A 20269-nucleotide genomic window follows, 5' to 3' on the forward strand; every position below is an offset into this window, starting at 1 on the left:
TCCGGATACTGAAGCCTGAATAAATGTAGCTCCTCAGTCGTTCCTTCAGGTGAAAATGGTACTCCCTGAAAAATCGGCTCAGTCTGTTCACAACATCAGCAGTTCACAAGTGCTTTTTCTTGAGAGTCATCAAACTGGTATGCAGCCTGTGTAGAAATTTTTCCCAGTGTGGTACAGAGATTATTGAACAAACATGTACTCAAGAGTCAGACTTTAATAAAATTAATAATTTTTTCTGTTTTATCGAAGATACTCTTAAGTGAAACTGCACCCCCATTTTTTAAGTGTGGATCCATAGCAGTGAAAAATTCATTGATTCTGAGTACAGTTTGTTGCTGCTGCCTTGGTTTGTGCTAATGTGCCATCAGTTCGGCCCATCGTTGCTTTTGAACATTAGTACGAATGCCAACACAATAAGAGGCTCATACTGTGTAAGTACCAGTGTGAAAAAGTTTTCACTTCCTGTTGTCTTTGGAAGCTCTGAGGGGAACCCCAGGGATTTGTGGATGGTAGTTTGTGAGCTACTGCCCTAGGATACTTAGGGGTGGGTTTTAAGAATTATGGTTTGTATTTGAATTTTGGTTTATATTGAAGGTAGGTATTCATTGTATTTTCCAACTTTGGTTATAAAATTACCATGCATATCATTTAAAATGTAGGGCTCAATATGATAGAAGGGTAGATTTCAACATGTATTAATTTTTCACGTATTATATATTTGATTATTTTCTATATAAGCACCTATTTTCATTTTTACTTATCAGTAATGAGATGCAAGCATTTACACTTTTGTTATTGAAGAATACTGTCCCACAACCTCACTAAAGTGGTGACCTGTGAATTTTACTACTCTGACTCACCCCGGGTGGGAGTTCAGCCCCTCCTCCTCGGGGGGCAGTTCCTAGTCTGGAGAACAGTGCTATTTGTATTCCAAGTTTTCTGATGGGGGGATGTGTTGTTTGGTGTGGGCTCCATCTTCTGGCACCATGTGTCCTTTGCTGCTCTCCTTTCCACGTGGACACTCGCAATCAGGCCAGCCGCTGATGATGGGAGGAGGTCGTCACTGCTGTCTGTGGTTGTATTTTCCATCAGTTTTAGTGTATTTCATGAGATAACACACAAGTACAGACAGATAATACTTATTTTCTAAAGCCTGCCTTACACAATATGGAATTTTAGTACTTCAAAGTAATACGTAAATATAGTACCTCTAAAAATGCATGCGGTAAAAACAATATTAGAATACTGAATTTTATGTTGAATTTATTTACTCAGTGGCAACTTGTTTTGCAACAAATATGTTGTGTTGCTTATTTATGGTGAGGTGTACATTCATTTCGATCTTTTTGGTGATCATTTCCTCTTTATAGATAGCATCACTAAATTATTTTGATGATACACTATTTTTAACCACTTAATGAAATGTATTAGTAAACATATTTTAACTTATCAAGGTAATAAAATACAGATAAGAAATCTTATTTGCTGAGTAAGCTGGTTTGTAAATGATTCCTTTTGTAGATGAACTCAGCTTCTGCTTATTCAAGAGGAGGAGCTTGCCAAGAGTACCATGGACAGTGTTTTCACATTTAACTTTTAGGACCTCAAATATTTAAAAATGTGTTTTTAATTCAAGTTTGGCAAAGGTGGCCTTGTTGAGTTCTTGGTATACTTAATGTGTTTTTATACCAGATTTGCTGATTTCAGTTTTTTAGGAATTATTTTTTTATTACCTTCAGGAAATTGTTACTTTGGGAGTATTAAGGATAGTAAAATTAAGACCAGCAAATTTGGAAAAGCATTAGGAAACATTTATGATATTATTTTATGGTTTACTTTTAAGTATGTTCTTGAAAATGTAGTTAGACATAGAAGGAGTTTATCCGTTTACTTCACTGTAGTGAGATGATATGTTTAAAAATACTTGTTTTTTATTATGAAAGTAATATGTATGTTTTAGAATATTTGGGAAGTGGTTGAAGTGTGCGTGTATGTTTGGTTATATGTGTTTATTAATTATTTGCATTTTTTAGTCAGTACTGAATCCTGTTTCTTAACCAGCCATATGTCTGTCAAGAATCCAGTTTTTAAAAGCTACCTAGGTTATTCGGATAACTGTAATACTTAACATTTTGTGAATGCATGCTATCTACATACCTGATTTTTTATTACTCAGCTAAATTAAAACAATCTGTTTACTAATAAATGCTTTGTGTGTGTTATCTTTAGTTTCTATAGCAATCCTATGAGGTGGGTCCTTTTGCTATTCTCATTTTTGGGTGAAGAGAACAAGGCACAGGAGATTAAATAACTTGCTCAGCAGTATGGAGGTGTAATGAGCTGAGGAGCAATGATTTGAACCCGGATATTCTGACTCAAACCCTTAACCACTGTGTTTGTAGAATTCAAAAATTTTGTAGGAAAATAATTTATAAATAGGATAATTTAGGGGCACCTGGCTGGCTCAGTCAGAAGAGCGTGCAACTTGTTGTCTAGGTTGTGAGTTCGAACCCATGTTGGGTGTGGAGATTACTTTAAAATCTTAAAAAAAATAAATAAATAGGATAATTTAGAGCTTGACTTTCAGAAAGAATCACAAGTGTGATATAAGGAACCCCCTCTGTTTTATTTATGTCGTGTGTTTTGTGCATATATGTGTATATCTTTATATGTTGTAGACCTGAATGTATTGATTTTCATCTTGATTTTCTGAAACTCTATAATCTTTTATCTTCGAGACAGTTGATAGTATGTTTTTTAGCCAGCATGCTGCATGCCATACTGTATGCTTGGAGCAACCAAAAATTTGAGTATAAGGGAATTTTGATAGCTTCACTGATAGCTTTCCTGTGCCTGTAAGAAAGAAAGGCAAGGCCTCCCCAAGGTTCTGGCACTGCTGTATTCAGACCCTTTTGTGACAGCCTGGGTGAGGTTTTGAGTTTGTAGTTGTCCCTTTTTCTCTTGATCTGCTTCCTCTTAGTGCCATCCGCCTTGAGTTAGCTTTGGTGTCGCCTCAGCCCATTTCTGGTCCACGCTTCAAAGTAAACAAATGAAACTTGTTTGTTCTCATCACTGTTGGGGCTCACTTAATTTAATTTCGTAAAGTTTTGTTTATATATTAACTAGCGATTTTCCCCTAGGTAATGTTTGAATTTCAACGGTTTTCTAGAGATAATTCCTTGATTGTTACTAACAATTCTGACATCTATTGAGCAAATATTTGCCATTCTCAAACTAGAAGGGGGAATTTCAGATAAAACAGCAGGTTTAGAGGGCAGTGTAGTGGACCTTCTCAGATCCTACAAATTCACTTCTCTGGTTATGAACCTGTGTTTTCTCACATGGAAGGAAGTTTCTAGATGGGAAGTTAAGTATACTTTTATGGATCAAGGATTCTGAATAATTGATTGTAAGTTACATAATTTACACGTATACATTATGTACATACACATAATTTACGTGTTAGTATATAATTTTGTAACAGCAGCAAACTAAGCATTGTCTCTAAACTAGTGTTATAGGGTGATTAGATGCATGCCACGCCAAGTTTTCCCTCTCTTGTATTCTAGCATGAATATAACTTAACTGTAAGAAGTTACTATTTTTTTTAACCAAATGGCACCTAAACCAACAAGTGCCACTTGTTTCTGATTTGCACAGCTTCTGAACAAGTTTCCAGTGCTTCTGGAATGTTTACATTTTATTAGCATAGTGACATTTTTAGACATTTTATCTTTAGTATGTAATTACAAATGCATGTAATTAGTATCACCAGCTTGATTGTTGAGAACCATTGCAGATTTTACATCAAATACTATGAAAATTGTTTGCTTCTATGAACTTCTGACTGTGAGCAAAAATTTTGGAAATAGTTATGTGCCTATATCACAGGCCAAGTGCTAAGAGAAATTGCTTCTGTGGTGTGTGTGCTTTTTAGTGGCTCTGCCCTGTTGAAACTATGGACATCTAGACATTCCTCTTGCATTTTTCTTAGGCTAACCCAGCACTCAATTCTGGCCAGTATTTATCAAGTGCTTGCTGTGTTTTAGGCTTGGTCAGAGACTGGCCCTGCAGAGGTGAAAGGATGAAATGGTCTGCTGTCTAAGGAGAAAGGGACACAGGCTGACCATCATGGCCCCATTGTGCCATCAGAGCAGAGCCTAAGTGGCAGCCAACGACACTGACTGCACATGGGGCCCGAGTTTGAATCCTGGCTTTCCTACTCAGTAAATGTGTCCCTCTCTGTCTCCATTTCCAAGGTCACCTATTTAGTAGTTAACTTTCATGGGCCAGTCACTGCAAGTGCTGAGTGTGCAGAACTTCGTGGACACATGGTTCTTTTCTCAGATAGCCCCCATTCTGGTATGGAAGATAAATTGAAAAAAACACAGCAGTAATATGGTAAGTGCTCTGTTTGGATGGTGGGGACCAGGGACATCTTCATTGACTTGAGATGAATCTTCAGATGGCAAAAAATTTTCTGGAATTTTCCGTATGGGTAAGGGGGAGGGCATTCCTGGCAGAGAGCATTATTGATTCAGCAAACATGCATCATCTGGTACCTGTTGTGAAGAGATGAGCAAGAGGCATACTTGTCAGGAATGCTTTTGGTGGCAGATGCGCACGACTAACCAGATACAGTGTTTGTAGTAAGTGCTGTGAGGAGGGAAGACCTGAGTGACCTGGGCAGCAAACCTTTCCTACTTGGCAGGTCAGCGAGTTTAACTGAGCTGTAGGAAGTGTTTCTTCTGAATCCTGAAGTATTTGTAGGACATAGATGGAGGAAAGGTGGAGAACTTGTGAGGTGCCCAGTTTGGCTGAGTCCGTGTGTGTCCCTGGTGACCTGCAGAGAGTGCTGTTCCTCGGTGCTCGCTGCTCCTTCCTGAATGAGGGTTGGGGGTCCTTCTTGTGTTCCCCATGTCAGGCGTGACTGTGTGGCTTGCACTGGCCAGTGACACGTGCCCCTTGGAGCCCAAGCTTTAAGTCCCATGCGAACACTGCTGTCGTTGCTTCTCCATGAATTAGCGTGTCCCGGGTAGGGGCTAATTCTTTCAACTTTGGTACCAGAATGAAGACTACTGGGACAGTCCCAGCTAGCCACACACTGATGTGCCATCATGAGAAAGAAATGAATCTTTGTTGTCGTAAGCTGCCGAGATGGTGTGTTCTTTTGTTTTCACAGCATAACCTGGTGACTGAAGATTGTGTTTATGTGTGCGTCCTAGCATGTCCAGAGCGGAGGAGTTAGTTAGTGACTTACAAAACTGGACGTGTTAACCAGGGCCAGTTTCTTATGGGCCTTGTTAGCCAACTGAGGAATGTTCCAGATGAAAGAATATGATGAGGTTTGCCGCTCAGCAGACCTTCCTGGTAGCAGAGTGAATGGCGTGTAGGGAGAACGAGCTTGGAGGCCGGAGGCTTCCGGGCTATTTGGCTGTTGTGTCTGAGATAGAGGCCTGAACTGAGCCTCTCAGTTCACAGGGGAGGAAGAGCGTAAGCTCAGGAAGTACCCCGGGGGCGTGGGGAGTGATGAGGGGAGTGTCTGAGAGAAAAGAAAGTCCAGATGAGCCCCAGGTCTGTACTTGGCTACCTAGACAGATGGTAGGGCCCTGAACCAGAATTAAAAAAAAAAAACCTGTACACATGGTAGATTAGATTTGGGTGGGGAAATAGGAAGTTGTGTTTGAGAGAGTTTGAATTTGAGGTGCTTCTGAATTTCCAGGTAGAAGGTTCCTATGCAGACAGCTAAAGAGGACTGGCAGCAGGGGATGAAGGGCAGTTGCGGTGGGTGGGTGGGAGGGAGCCAAGGCAGAGATGAGCCTGCTAGAAAAGAGTTGTGTGAGAGACAAGAGCCCCAGGACCGTAGGCTTGAGAACGCCGCATGTCTGAGTGGGTGGAGGAGGGAGTGGTGAGGCACAGGACAGAGTGGCTCTGGAAGGCTGATGCAGGAGGGAACTCTTGCTGCTGTCCAGATCGGGGGGGCGTTGACAGGGAGCCTCACCTGCTGAGCCTTTTCCTCTGTGACCTAGAACACCTGCTAGCTAGTTCTTGCCTGGCAGCCCTAAGGCCCTGCTACACTGCTCTTCTCCAGGTAGCCTTGAACTTCCCATTGCCAAAATCACCTGCCCATTGTCAAACCACAAAAAGTACTTTTTCATTTTCTTTCTGATGATGTTAGTCTATTTCCTTTCTTCCCTTTTCCCCTCGGTTGGCTCCATTTGTTCCTCTCGGTCTCGGCAGCATAAGCGTTTACCACCAGAGTCTGTGCTCTACTACTTCTTTCAATTGAAGAAGGCCTGTAGTTAAGTATGGGACTGTTCTGAGGCCCCGGGGGCAAACTGATACTGACTGTAGCTGACATGATACACTTACTTAACATTTATTGACTTCCAACTATGCACGCTCATTTAGATACTAAAAAATGTTGCTTCGAGTCCTGGTCACGGGATCCTGTGCAAGAGGGCATTACGGAGGGCCTGATCGCCCATCTCCTGGGAGCCGCTTCTTCTGTGTCGTCTTCTGCCTTCCCCTCCTTTACCAGGATGGGATTGCGAATGTTATGGCTGTCATAGAATCTGGAGTCTGTATTTTCTAGACCAGGCAATTGAGGTGATGGCTTACCAAAATCCAGCATTGCATTTGAGTTTGGGCTGGCGGTCAGTCGGTGACTAACCTCAGGAAGTGCCTCCTAGGGCTGGTGTTCAGTCCTCCACTTTGATTGTCTTCAGCGCTCTCCAGTAATGCTGTCATACACATGGGCATTTAGTCCTCCCCCATTATCCATAAATAAAGGCCTAAAACACAGAGCAAAAACCATGTTTATTTCGGTGGCCAATCTTAGGGAGAGGAGCTGAGGAAATGAAATAGATAAGAGTAGTAGCAGAGGAGTGGAAAGGAAAATAAGTGGAATTCTGGGGAATCCAGGTAAATCAGTGCACTTCGGTAGCCGGTTCAGAGTTAAGATTTGTCTTAGAGCTCCAACAAGATCTCTCAGGTAAGTCTATAGGAAAATATCCACCCTCCTCCTCATAAACTTTTGATTGATCTTTTTGCTTCCCGTCCATTCTGTGCTCAAATGTCCAAATAATTTTCCCCAAACTCCCGCACCTCCAGGGCTCCAGATTGCCAAAATGTTGTTTTAGCAATTTCTGACCTCTCTTCCCTAGTATTTGGGAAGATGGCGTTGTTAGGGGGGAATCTGCATAAAGCCAAGAGCATGACGGATTTACTCTAGGAATCGGGTAGTAGGTATAAGACAGCTGTTTTATTTCCAAGATTGAAGAGTAAGTCATTGATACCAAAGCACACTGTCAAGCATCTGGGCTCTTACACTAAACTTCAGCTCTTTGAAAACACTGAAGCCTGGCTATATACTCTGCTATCAATGTGAATTGTTTACCTTTAAACCTATCAGTTAAATTTTAGAACTTCTTCATTGCTTTTTACCCTAAGAGGCTGAACTCTTGACTTCACCAAAACCTCTCCTGTCCAAGTCACCAATGACCTTCACACTGCCAAGGCCAGTCACCATTTCATAACCCCTAGGTCCTGACACATCCTCCATGGAACTCTTTCTCCACATGCTCTCCAGGACTGGTCTTCTTTCCTCTGCTGAGTGAAGGAGACCCCAGGATTTGACCCAGGTACTTCTCTTCTCCACACTTACTTGCTGGGTGAAATTTTCTCTCCTTAGGATTTTAAGTGCTGAATTGCCCATTGTTAACATTCCTAGGGTGAGTCATTGCCTCCAGGTTAACACGTCCAGAACAGAAGTCTCATTTCCCGCTGGCCCACTCACATTTGCTCTTAACAGTCTTTCCCGTCTTTGGAAGCGTATGTCACTTTTATCCGTTGCGTATGCCCACGACCTTGCGATCGTTCTTGATTCCTTTCTTTCCCTCAGACCTCATATTGAATCTCTCAGCACATTCTGGCAGCTCTACCTTCAGAATATTTTCGTCATCTAACTACTTCTTGATGCTTGGCCCGGCCCACGCTACCCTCATCTCATCCAGACTCTGCCAGTGACCTCTTACCTAATCTTTTTTTCTCTTTTTTCCCCCATCATTTACCTTTGCCCTCTTATCTGTTTCCTACACAGAGGTAATACTTCTAAACTTTTAAGTTAAATCATGTCATTTTTCTGCTCAAACTCTCAGTGGCTTTTACATGGCTCAGAATGTACGTTGGCCTGCAAAGCCTGGTAGGATGCCCTTTCCCCCACCTTCTCATTCTGCCCTAGCCATAGTGGCCTACTTGTTTGTCAGGCATGCCAGCTAGGCTGCTGTCTTGGGGGGCATCTGTACTTGCTTCCTCTGCCTGGAATGCTCTTTGCCTGGAGTTAGGGCTTTGTTCAAGTATTCCCTCCCACTTCTGTCTCCCAGTGACTTGGTCCCTCTGCTCTGTGTAACTCTTTGTGTGTGCCACCACCTGTCAGTGCTGTGTATCTCCTCCTGCTGGAGTATAACTTCCTGAAAATAGGGGCTGTTTTATGTTGTTAACAGCTCTTTCCCTGTTGCCTAGAATTAGGAGGAGGAGGAGGATGACTTAACTGGAAGTAAAAATGTTCTATTCCCTAGGCTTAATTTCTTCTCTGAGTCTTCCTTGAATAAAGTTTTCATTTCTTTTTAAAACATTTACTCTAGGGGCGCCTGGGTGGCTCTGTTGGTTAAGCGTCTGCCTTCAGCTCAGGTCATGATCCCAGGGTCCTGGGATTGAGCCCCACATCGGGCTTTCTGCTCGGCGGGGAGTCTGCTTCTCCCTCTGTGCTCTCTCCCTCTCTGTCTCTCAAATAAATAAATAAAATCTTTAAAAAAATCATTTAAGTCGTTATTCCCATATTACTGAATGTTTACATTTACTTGTTGAATGTGTAATTTTTACATTTTAAATACAATTCAAAAGTATTACTGTGAAGTGAGGTTTATCTTTGAACTGATTTGTGTCCCAGCTTTGGAAGTTCTGAACTCTGGTGTTGGTTTTTGTTTTTTTCCTCCCTTGTGGACCATTCTCTCTCTTTCCCTTCTTTCTTCCATTTCTTGAGAATTATTACTGGAAAAACATAGAGAGCCCTTGTCCTCACGGCTCTGACCACGTAGACCCATAGTTGTGTGGCAGCCTGCCTCCTTGGGCACTTCTTTTATTGTGGGGATAGCTTCTTGGGAAACGTGAGCTTCTCCCTGGGCAGCAGGTTGTCTCTATGCCTCCTTGACTTGGTGATGTATTACACACCTAGCGGTGATTGAGGTGCTGCACCCAGTCTGTTAACTTCATTTAGTTCCCAGAGCAACAGGGGATGTCTTACTGTTTTTCTTTCAGTTGAATTGAGGCCCAGAGATTCTAAGGAACTAATAGTTACAGACATAGCCTTTTCCTTCTTGCTTTCTGCCTTTCCAGAGATAACTACTAACTGGAAGTTGTGGATGATAATTTAGTTATTCTAACTGTTTTGTAGTATTCCATTGTCCAAATGAGCCACAGTTGATCTGTCTCAACCCCTACCTGGAAATGATCATGTTGTTTATATTTTTCCACAGTACAGATGTGGATTTAATGAACGCCCTTGTCTGTGTTTCCTTCTGTACTAATGAAAATTTTTAGCATGGACATCTAGTAATTTCTTGGTCATAGGCCATGCAGAGATTCTGGTTTACCAGGCCTGGCAAATTGATCTTTGAGATGTTTATACCAATTTGTATCCCAAATTTCAGAATTTCCTATCTCCTCAGTGTTTTCAGATTTTTTTTTAAACAAGCTGGAATATATGAAATATTTATTGCTTATATATTACCCTGATTTCAGTGAATGGACATGTTTTCTTATGTTTATGGTCATTCTGATTTTCTCTTTGAATTGCCTGTTTATATATTTTGTATATATTTTTTCCCATGAGCTATTTGTCTTTTTCACATTGACTTATAGAAATTCTTTGTAAAGTCTGAATCCTGATTTTTTGTGCATTATGTATTATAGAAATTATGTTTATGGTTTCTCATGTTTTACAGTGTCTTCTGTCGCAGATTTTAAAACTTTTGAAATGGAGTTGGGTTTATCTTTTTTTTTAAGTTTTATACTTTTTCTCATTTGATGCATATATTCCATGTTTTATTCTGAAAGTTTTACAGTTTGGCTTTTTACAGTTAGATATGTAGACCCCCTGGGATCTCTCTGCGATATGGCCGCCCACCTCCGCCTTCCCCTCTGTTGCGGGTGCTGCTGGACATTCTGGAGCCCGTCCCGTATACCTGTTTTTCTGGCCTGCCTTCTTGGAGTTTTCTTTCTTTTTATAGACTCAGCAGTATACTTCAGAGAAAGTTTATTTTGTGTTATTTATCATATAAGGTAATGAATGGTTCCTGAATATTTAGTCTACCATCTTGCTAGAACTGGGAATTTTATAGTCTTTCTTTTATACAGCACGGTAAGTAAGAGGCATTGTTACTTCCTGGTTAAAAAGTATGGCCTCCTGTTTCAAAATTGCCTCAGTAGAAATTCTCGCCCATGGGTATTAGCTGTGCCATCATGATCAAGTAACTTGGTCTTTCTCAGACCCTGTTCTCAGACCCTGTTACAGGAAAGTAATAGTACTGGCCTCATAGGGTTGCTGTTACCACCGAAGGAGACAATGCATAAAGAGCCCTTAGCACCACATTTGGCTCCTTCAGTACTAACAAAAGTTTTTTACGATGTACTAATGAAATTTTTTTATGATGGATGCCTAGATGTGTTAGATGTTCTTACATTTGTATTATCATCATCATTATTTGTGTTTTGTTTTTTCTTGCCCTTTCTTGTTTTGTTTGCTGTAGCAGAACATCTTCTTTGTTCATCTCAGGACAGAAATTTAGATCTATCTGCTTGTCTTCACATCAGTTGAAGTTATTTGTTGGGGAGAGGAGGTTTCCAACAACATGCTTAGGTTTGATAGTTTACGTTTTAGGTTGACTCTGCATTCCATATCTTAAATTGAAAAAAAAGTTATTTGTTACTGTGTGTGCAATCATATCCAGACACAGTAATATTGTCTTCAAGAGTCCTTGAATGAGATTTCGTGAGCAGTGTAATTTTATATATAAAAACACAATCAGTGATTTTTAGGTTTTCATTTCACAGAACCTAACACTTACCATATTTCTGTATCTATTGTTTTTGAGTTCCTATCTATGACATTCCATTAATTACCTAAAGAATTTATTCCAGAATGTACTTTTTTTTTTAAGATTTATTTATTTATTTATTTGGCAGAGAGAGACACAGTGAGAGAGGGAACACAAGCAGGGGGAGTGGGAGAGGGAGAAGCAGGCCTCCCACCAAGCAGGGAGCCTGATGCGGGGCTCCATCCCAGGACCCTGGGATCATGACCTGAGCCGAAGGCAGACATTTGATGACTGAGCCACCCAGGCGCCCCAGAATGTACTTTTTTTAGTCTATATATATGTGTGTGCGTTAGCTTGGAATGTTTAACAGTTTGGATGGCTTTGGACTAGGAGGTAAAAGTATTCTAGTGAGAATATTTAGTAACATTAAATGAGAATCTATTCAGTGATTGCTTCTTTTCATGATAATTCTCTTTTGCAGTTATATATTAAGAAGACTTCTTATTTGAACTGTGAGCTGTTATCGGTGTTACTTTGCCCCGACATAGAGGTTCTGTGTTCCTTTTCTAAACTAGTGCTTTAAAAATCCCGTTTTTAGGTAAAAACAGGACTCCTTTTCAAAGTCCCTGTGCTGATTTATGCACCTTACCTTTTTGTTTTTCTCTTGCCTGGTACTCAGTGACATTCCAATCTGCTGGGGTCATTTGATAATGCAGAGTGAAACCGGAAGTAAAGTCAGGAGGTACTGCTTGGCACCAAATACGCAGTTGGGAGATCATTCCTGATACCAAGGGAGAGAATGTCAAATATGTGCACCAGAACAATCCTTGCACCGAAGAGAGTGTTTGTTTAGTTTGTGAAATCCCAACTATAAGACAGTCATAGTCCATGCCACTGCTGCTACATCCTCTGCCAAAAGTTAGTTCGTTTCTAATTTGTTCTTTTCGCCTCTGTGCCAGCCCCCTCTCAAGTATCTTGTGTAAGACACAGACGACTTGGACAATAGCCTGTGTTTTAAAATTGTATTGCACCTGTGTTTTATGGTAGTACCGATGCAGTACTACCAGGGATTTGAGGATATTTTTATTTAGGTAAGTTGCATGAAGTTTTTTGTTTTATCGAAAAAGGTTGAATAAAACGAATTCAGTTTTTAGTCTACAATACTACTGTAGTAAAAAGAGATGGAAGCATTTTGATTATAGGAAGCTTTGAATCAGTCAGAAGAGTGTTTACTTTGATTTGAAAGTTACTGTAAATACAGTAAATGATAGTCTGCTTATTTGTGTGCACAGTCTGTATGGTGCATTACCCTTGTTCAAACTTAGGTCCTTTTTATTTATTTATCTTGTTTGTTTTGTTTTTCTGAGAGAGAGTGCATGTAAGCGGGGCGGGGCAGAGGCAGAGGCGGGGAGAGAATCTCCAGGCAGATCCTCCGCCGAGTGGGGAGCCCAGTGTGGGGCTCCATCTCATGACCATGAGATCATGACCTGAGCCGAAACCTCGCTGACGGAGCCACCCAGGCGCCCTGACACTCCTTTTTAATATTTCACATACTTAAAACAGAATCTCAATCCAGATTTAAGAAGCAGGTTATAAAAACACGTTTTCTAATTTTATATTCTTGGATTTTCTTTTTGATGTTATGATACTGAGGCAGAGTTCAGGAATTTTGTGTATGTTGATTTGGTTACAGTCAGATCATTGGAAATGATTTGAACTTTTGGATATTGAGTTTCAAAAGCAATTATAAATGTTGTAAAGTGTCATTTTTTTTCTATAAAGCTTACTGTTTTGCATTTTTCAGATACTTTTAATATGTGCTGTTTTGCTTTTGTATTTTGTTTTGCTAGAGATGGGATTATGTACCTTTCAAACTAGTTCTCATGTAAGTACGAACACTTGAGAATGTGCACACAGGAAGTGACATTTATCATCAAGTGCTTTATTCATGGCAGGTGCTTTTATATACCATAAATGATGTAGTAACCACAAAACCCTGTGAAATAGAGTAGCCTCTCCATTTTGTAGACAGGGAACAAGAGAACTCAGGCATCTGGCCCAGAGCTGCGTGAGCATTCAGTGAAAATACCAGAGTTTGAGCTAATGCCTGGCCACTTCCAAGGCCCAGCCTCACTTTCTCTCTTTCCTCCACACACCTGCTGCTTGCCCAGTGCAAGCCATAGATGCTTGACCTCTGATGTTAGTGCATTTTATTATTTACAGAATCCAGTTCTTTGAATTTTTTCTAAAGCATCTGTATTTTTATGAAAATGGGTTTATTTCATATTTAATAATTAGTTTGTAATTATTTTTATATTAAACACTTTTATTCATTTTTTTTGAAGATTTATTTATTTATTTGACAGAGAGAGACACAGTGAGAAAGGGAACACAAACAGGGGAGTGGGAGTGGGAAAAGCAGGCCTCCTGCGGAGCTGGGAGCCTGATGCGGGACTTGATCCCAGGACCCTGGGGCCACAACCTGAGCCGAAGGCAGACGCTTAACCACTGAGCCACCCAGGCACCCTATATTCAGCACTTTTAATAAAATGTAATAGATGAAACTCATTTATATCCATCCCCAGGACTTAAAAATTTTCAAAATTTTGCTGTTTTTTTTTTTAAGATTTTATTTATTTATTTGAAAGAAAGAGTAAGCGAGAGAGCATGAGGTGGGGGTGGAGGAGCAGAGAGGGAGAGGGAGAAGCAGGCTCCCCGCTGAGCAGGGAGCCCGATGTGGGACTCCATCCCAGGACCCTGGGATCATGACCTGAGCTGAAGGCAGACACTTAACTGACTAAGCCACGCAGGCTCCCTCAGAATTTCATTGTTCTCAATTCATTAGTTTTTGTTGTTGTTTTAGCTTTTTTAAGGCAAATCCTGGGGCGCCTGGATGGCTCAGTCGTTTAAGCATCTGCCTTCGGATCGAGTCCCGCATCGGGTTCCTTGTTGAGCCAGGGAGCCTACTTCTCCCTCTGCTCCTCCCCTTGCTCATGCTCGCTCTCTCTCTCTCTCTCTCTCTCTCTCTCTGTCAAATAAATAAATAAAATCTTTAAAGCAAGTCCTGAAAGCTGACATGTTATCTTTCTTCTACTTCAGTGTGTATCTCAAAAAATCTAACCATAATGCCGTAATCCTGCCAGCAAAGTTAACCATATTCCCTTACTGTTCTCTAATATCTAGCCCATATTCAGATTTCCCTGTCTCTCTGAAAAACTGTTTTTACAGGTAATTTATCTGAATCAGGATCCAAACAAGGTCCACACATTATATTTAGTTATCTTATGTCTCTTTTTAATCTAGAGCATTCTCAACCCTCTCCAACCGGATTTTTATTTCATGTCATAGACATGCTGGAAAAAACTGGCTAAATTTTCCTATAGAATATTCCCATACTCGACTTGCCTTTTTTTGTTTGCAGGGATGGTGGTGGTATTTGACTTGTTTCCATAGCTTGAAAGCCCGGTTGGCTTCCAGTGCAACTGTTTGATAAGAATGCTTGGTTAAGTGGTGCTGGTTGTGGTCTGTGGCCGCCCGCCGGCTGCACAGTAGGAGGGGACTTGTGCCCCCCTGAACCTCCAGTGCAGATTCTAGCCTTGTAGGTCTGTGCCTAATCAAGTAGGGCTTAGAAAATTGTGATTTTTCTAATTCTATCATTTCTGTCACATTGAGTGTCTGGAATTTTTCTTTAAAAAAAAAGAAATTTTCTGCATCTAAGTTAAGGAAAGCAGAGTTTCTGAGTTCTTTTACTTTAATTGCTTATTTTCAGGCCAAGGAGTTGGTACCCTAGTTACCTGGAGTGGTGACAGTGATTATGATTTTGTTTTTGGCTTGCTTGGTTTTCTTTACTATCATTACGAATGTGAGGATTTTTTTTGTTTTGTTTTTTAAAATAAGCTTTTTATTTAAATTCCAGTATAGTTAACATACATGGTTACATTAGCTTCAGGTGTACAATATAGTGATTTAGCAGTTCTATACATTACACCGTGCTCACCATGATAAGTGTATTTTTGTTAGGATCTTATTATTTTTGAGTAATCTCTGCATCCAGTGTGGGGCTCGAACTCACAACCTGGAGGTGAGGAGGCCTGTGTTCCACCGGCGGGGCCAGCCACGTGCCCCTTCATTGGTGTCCTCGTGCATCCCCTTCACCTGCTTCCTCCGTCCCCCATCCCCTCCCCTCTGGGAACCATCAGTGGCTCTAGAGTCGAGTCTGATTTTTGGTTTCTCGCTCTCTCCCGCTTTTCCTTTGCTTGTTTTGTTTCTTAAATTCCACATACAAGTGAAATCATATGGTACTTGTCTTTCTCTGACTTATTTCGCTTAGCATAATACTCTGTAGATCCATCCACATCATTGCAAATGGCAAGAATTCACTCTTTTTGATGGCTGAGTAGTATTCCATTGTGCCTCCATATACCACCTCTTCATCCATCCGTCAGTACGGACACCTGGGCTGTTTCCACCGTTCGGCTACTGTTGATAATACTGCTGTAAGCATTGGAGTGCGTGTGAGGACTTTTATGTGTTCTGTGTTTCAGTCAGTTGTAGTCATTTTTGCTGGCGTTCAGATTTCCGCAAATTTGGCCAGGTGTGCCTTTTGGTTGCCTAAAAGGTTCTTTTGAATGAGCCAGTTAGTTTTTGAGAACGTCTTTTTTTCCTGGCATAACAAGATGTACCAAACTCATCTTGTCCATTTTCTGACTGACGCCTGGATTCAGCCATTTCTCCAAAGAGCTCTGACTCCTTTTAGTGGAGAATGATATTTAGAGATCATAGTCTAGGTGCTACACGTGCTTATTTTTTGGAGCTTGTATTTGCTTCAAGGCCTTTGCATGGAAAGAACTAGGAGATATTTATTTTTTGTGGGGGGAAAAAAATCCATGAATTTCTTCTGATGTTACCAATTCAGGTTTGGCCTTACAGGTTTTTATTTAATTTCTTTGATTTTTGAAAAATTTTAATCTCCTTTCTCTTACAGGGAAAATCTTGTTTTATAACTAAACACAATTACTTGTTTGCTTTATTCTGTCATATAGTTCCAGTATTATACGTAGTAATGCCAATATTACTACTAACAGGACTTCTGAATGAAGATTAATATTTCTTTTTTTTTTAAGATTTTATTAATTAGAGAGAGAGCACAACCAGGGGGCGTGGCAGGCAGAGGGAGAAGCAGGCTCCCTCCTGAGCTGGGAGCCTGATAGGGGGCTCAATCCCAGGACCCAGGGATCACGACCTGAGCTGAAGGCAGATACTTAACCATCTGAGCCACCCAGCGCCCCAAGATTAATATTTCTTAGCAAGGTATTTGTCCTTAGAGTCTACCAGGGATGTAAAGTCAAAATACTATCTTCTAACATGACTTGAAAAAAATATTTTTTTCTGTACGGTAATGTAACCAAGCTGATATATTGTTAGACATTGTATTTCAGTTTGTTTTAAATTTTTAGTGATTATTTTGTGTTAAAATTTAATTTTTATTATTTAAAATAATCACATGGTTCCAAAGTTGAAACCATGTAATCAGTGCAGTTGGGAAGGCTTTGCTTCCATGTGGTTTATTCCACTCAAGGAAGGTTTCCTTTTGCAGATGTGATCGAGTGCATTTGTGTGTTTGTGTTTCCTGCGCTTTTACGTAGAAGATGTCTGCTGTGCATACAGTCTGCTCCTTTTGCTTTTCCCAGCTGACTGCATCTGGTGCACTGAGCTGGTCACAGTGTGAAGAGCTTTTCCTCATTCCTGCCACTGGCAGCGTTTTACTCCATTATCCGAAAGTACCAGGCTCCCTCCACCTGCGCTCTTGGCTGGGTCCTTTCCGCACTGGTGCCCTGCCCCAGGCCTGTGGTGAGGTGCTCTGCATCAGCTTCCATCTGTGCCAGCGCGTGTCTGTGGGCAGAGCCGCGGAAGTGGGGTTGCTCTGTCAGATGTACACGTATATCTGATTTTGCCAAATACCGCCAAATTTTGCTCCTTGAGTATGTACCTTTTTTGCCACCACCCAAAATAGTATGTTGTCAGAATTTCAGACTTTTACCAGTTCGATTGTTGAGAAATGGCATCTTACTATTATCTTTATTTGAAGTCATAAAATGACTTCAAATAAACTCATGGGTGAGTTTGTTCATCCTTTTTTATATGAATCATTTTTACCTCTTTTCTGAGCTGTCTATTGCATTTCTGGATGTTTTTTGGCTCATTTTTCAAGTGAATTATTGGTGTTTTTCTTCTCAGATTTTAGGAACTCTATTTTTATTTATTTATGGGGGTGGGGAGGAGGCAAGGGACGGTTTATTCTCACAGCCAAGCAAAGGACGAGGCCCCCAGCCTTGGTAGTGACTGAGACAGCCCCCTCGGGCCTCAGCGTGCAGCTGGTGACGGCGTGGAGCCCCGAGTGTCAGGCTGACTGGCTCCTGTCCCCTGTGGATGGTGCTTAGTGAGGGCTGGGGTAGGGGGCTTGACTGTGAGGTAAGAGGCATCTGGAGTGGCTCAGTGGGCTGGGAAGATGTGGCGGGAAATGTCATCAGGCCAGGTAGGAGGATCTCCCCGGTTCACCCCTGGTGTCTGTGGATGGAGCCCGGCTCCGAGGCCTCGAGGATGGCGTTAGAAAACAGCGCTCCGGGCAGGTCCTGCTTGTTGGCGGACCGCGGGGTTGCTCCAGCCAGGCTCCCTTCCGCACAGGCTCTGGAGCTCCTGCTGGTGGTCTGGCTGTGCTGGTGGCCGGCGCTGTCCCCCACCCAGACGAGGCCGGCTGTGCTCTTGTACCTGTTCCGCCAGGAGGACCGCACGGACCGCTGGCCGCCCACGTCCCAGGGGTTCAGCTTCAGTCATCTGTGCTCCAGGCTCTTCGTGTTGAAGCCCAGCATCAGGGAGGTGGTGTTGATGTCTTCCCCCTTGCACTTCTTGAGGGGATAGTTGTTTTGCCGGCATTGTCCAGGCTGAGCGTGATCACTTGCAGCTCCCACTCTTTCTGATTCATCTTCAGAATGGTCAGAAGCCCCATGGTTCCGGTAGCCCCCCAGGAACTCTTTCTATATTGGCAGAAATCTGCCATGTTAGTTGGAAGTGTTTTTTTTCCCTAGTGTGTCACTTGTCTTTAGAAAATTTGTGTAGTCAGATTTGTTTACATTTCTTTAGTTGCTGTATGATATATATTTGTATTTTAGTGTGTAATTTTTAAAATATAGATTTCCATAAAGATGTTTGTTTATTACACAATAAAAACTTTAAAACCACTAATTGACCTGAACATGTGGACCCCGTCGAAAGGTGTACTTAAAACTGTTCATAGAAATGTTCTCCATGACTGTGGCCAGACTGCAAGGGAAATTGCCTTGGAGTTAGGGACATTGTATAACCCCATTCATAGGAACCATCATGGCTTAGTGGAGAGAATGATGGCATTTTGTGTGTGCACACGTGTGAGAGAGAGAGTAGGGCTACCAGGTTTGTAGATCAAGGAAATGCATCAGCCATAATGTATCCGGACTTTATCAAGGAACTCAGCAACGTCTTTAATCACATTCTTGTGTTGATGATCTGGGTCTCGTACAGTCAGATGAATGAGGAAGCAGTTGTACTCAAAGGCTGATTAGTGCCAAGCTGAGAAATATTACCAGTTGGTAACTAGCATGCAGATGACTCAAGAATTTAACTTTACTGGGACCTCATGAGAATCAACTATATTAGGTCGTAACCAAAAAGCTAATTTGGTCTTACATTGCATTAGTTACAGGTGTCCTGTTAGAAACAACAATGTACTTAGAGTTGATCAGAACTTTTGGAATCCTGTGATCAGTTCTGGAAATGGTGTCAGGCCAGGTGGATAGAACACTAATGTGTTCAAGAGAGAAGTACGTGGATTTGGAATTTTGTCACAGGAAAGAGAACAGTTGGAGGAACTAGAATTAGAGTGCCGTTCTGGAAAGGGACTAGACTTGTTCTAAATCCGCAGTTCTCCACGAGGGCAGTTTTGTCTCCTGGAGGATGTATGCAGATGTGTGGAGATGTTTTTGGTTTTCACAACTGAGGGGGGGGGGGGGCTACTGGCATGTAGGTTATAGAGGCCAGGGGTGTTCTCGTATCCCACAGTGCATAGCACACCTCCCACAGTACAGAATTCTGCAGTCCCAAATGTCATGGTGCAACTCTCACCTGTAGCAAGAAGAAGAAGTACATTTCACCTTGTAGTCCACATTTTACCTTATAGCCCAGGGTATACACAGGAATGACTGGAATTAAGATTTCTTGAGCCAGGGGCACCTGGGTGGCTCAGTCGTTAAGTGTCTGCCTTCGGCTCAGGTCATGATCCCAGGGTCCTGGGATCGAGCCCCGCATTGGGCTCCCTGCTCCACGGGAAGCCTGCTTCTCCCTCTCCCACTCCCCTTGCTTGTGTTCCCTCTCTCACTGTCTCTCTCTCTCTGTCAAATAAATGAATAAAATCTTAAAAAAAAAAAAAAGATTTCATGAGCCAGTACTTGCCCCGTTTCCTTACCCAGAGTGCATTGTACCCAGTAGAAATCATCTATTCTATACCATTTCATTAATAAATGGGGAAAAACCATTCATAAACCACGGTTTGAATATAGGCATAAATAACACCAAAGGATAAAATTAAGCCCAACTGGTAAAGCCACAGGAGATGAATTTGCTTTTGTATAAAACCATACTTTCCTGCTGTCGAGCTATACAAAGAAAGAATGGCCTGCATGGCCAGTGAGTTTGCCCTCATTGGAGTTGTCATGGGGATTTCTTAACTTGAGGTCTAGGAACAGACATCATGGGGTCTTGGAACAGATGGGAAGGTCATTACATCTTTATTTTTAGTAAATAAATTTTTGTGAACCTATACCTGAAATTTATCATTTTCTTCACTTACGAGATTATACTCATATCTACTTCAGAATTAGAGTTGTATGAATCAACTCTAGAACTTACTATGTTAGTAAAGATGCACTAGTTTTTACTATATTATGGTTTTTGAAAATTATTTTTTAAAATAGATTTTATTTATTTGACAGAGAGTGTATGGGCAGGGGTAACGGCAGGGAGAGGGAGAGGCAGGCTCCCCGCTGAGCAGGGAGCCCGATGCAGGGCTCAATCCCATGGCCCTGAGATCATGGCCTGAGCCTAAGGCAGATGCTTAACCAACCGAGCCACCCAGGCGCCCC

General features: G+C 41.7%; 1 protein-coding gene and 1 pseudogene across 11 annotated transcripts in view; one reads left to right on the forward strand and one right to left on the reverse strand.

Annotated features, from left to right (window-relative positions):
• The first annotated feature begins 327 nt into the window (after positions 1-327).
• The window catches only part of AFDN (afadin, adherens junction formation factor), a 134158-nt gene continuing 114216 nt past the window's right edge, over positions 328-20269 (forward strand). For 9 of the 11 annotated variants that reach the window (XM_073894229.1, XM_073894230.1, XM_025866554.2 and 6 more), the window contains exon 1: positions 411-431. Coding sequence is in view for 2 of the 11 variants with exons in the window: in XM_073894232.1 (XP_073750333.1) it covers positions 357-431 (75 nt within the window). In the remaining 9 variants the exon portion in view is untranslated. Of the gene's footprint in view, positions 432-20269 lie in introns of all 11 variants that reach the window. The other 2 variants (XM_073894232.1, XM_073894228.1) reach the window with 2 other exon arrangements.
• LOC112819631 (ADP-ribosylation factor-like protein 2 pseudogene) lies at positions 17618-18102 on the reverse strand (annotated as a pseudogene).

The sequence above is a fragment of the Callorhinus ursinus genome, unplaced genomic scaffold (genome assembly GCF_003265705.2).
Source record: "Callorhinus ursinus isolate GAN/ISIS: 27379988/994484 unplaced genomic scaffold, GSC_fseal_2.0 scaffold6, whole genome shotgun sequence".
NCBI lineage: Eukaryota > Metazoa > Chordata > Mammalia > Carnivora > Otariidae > Callorhinus > Callorhinus ursinus.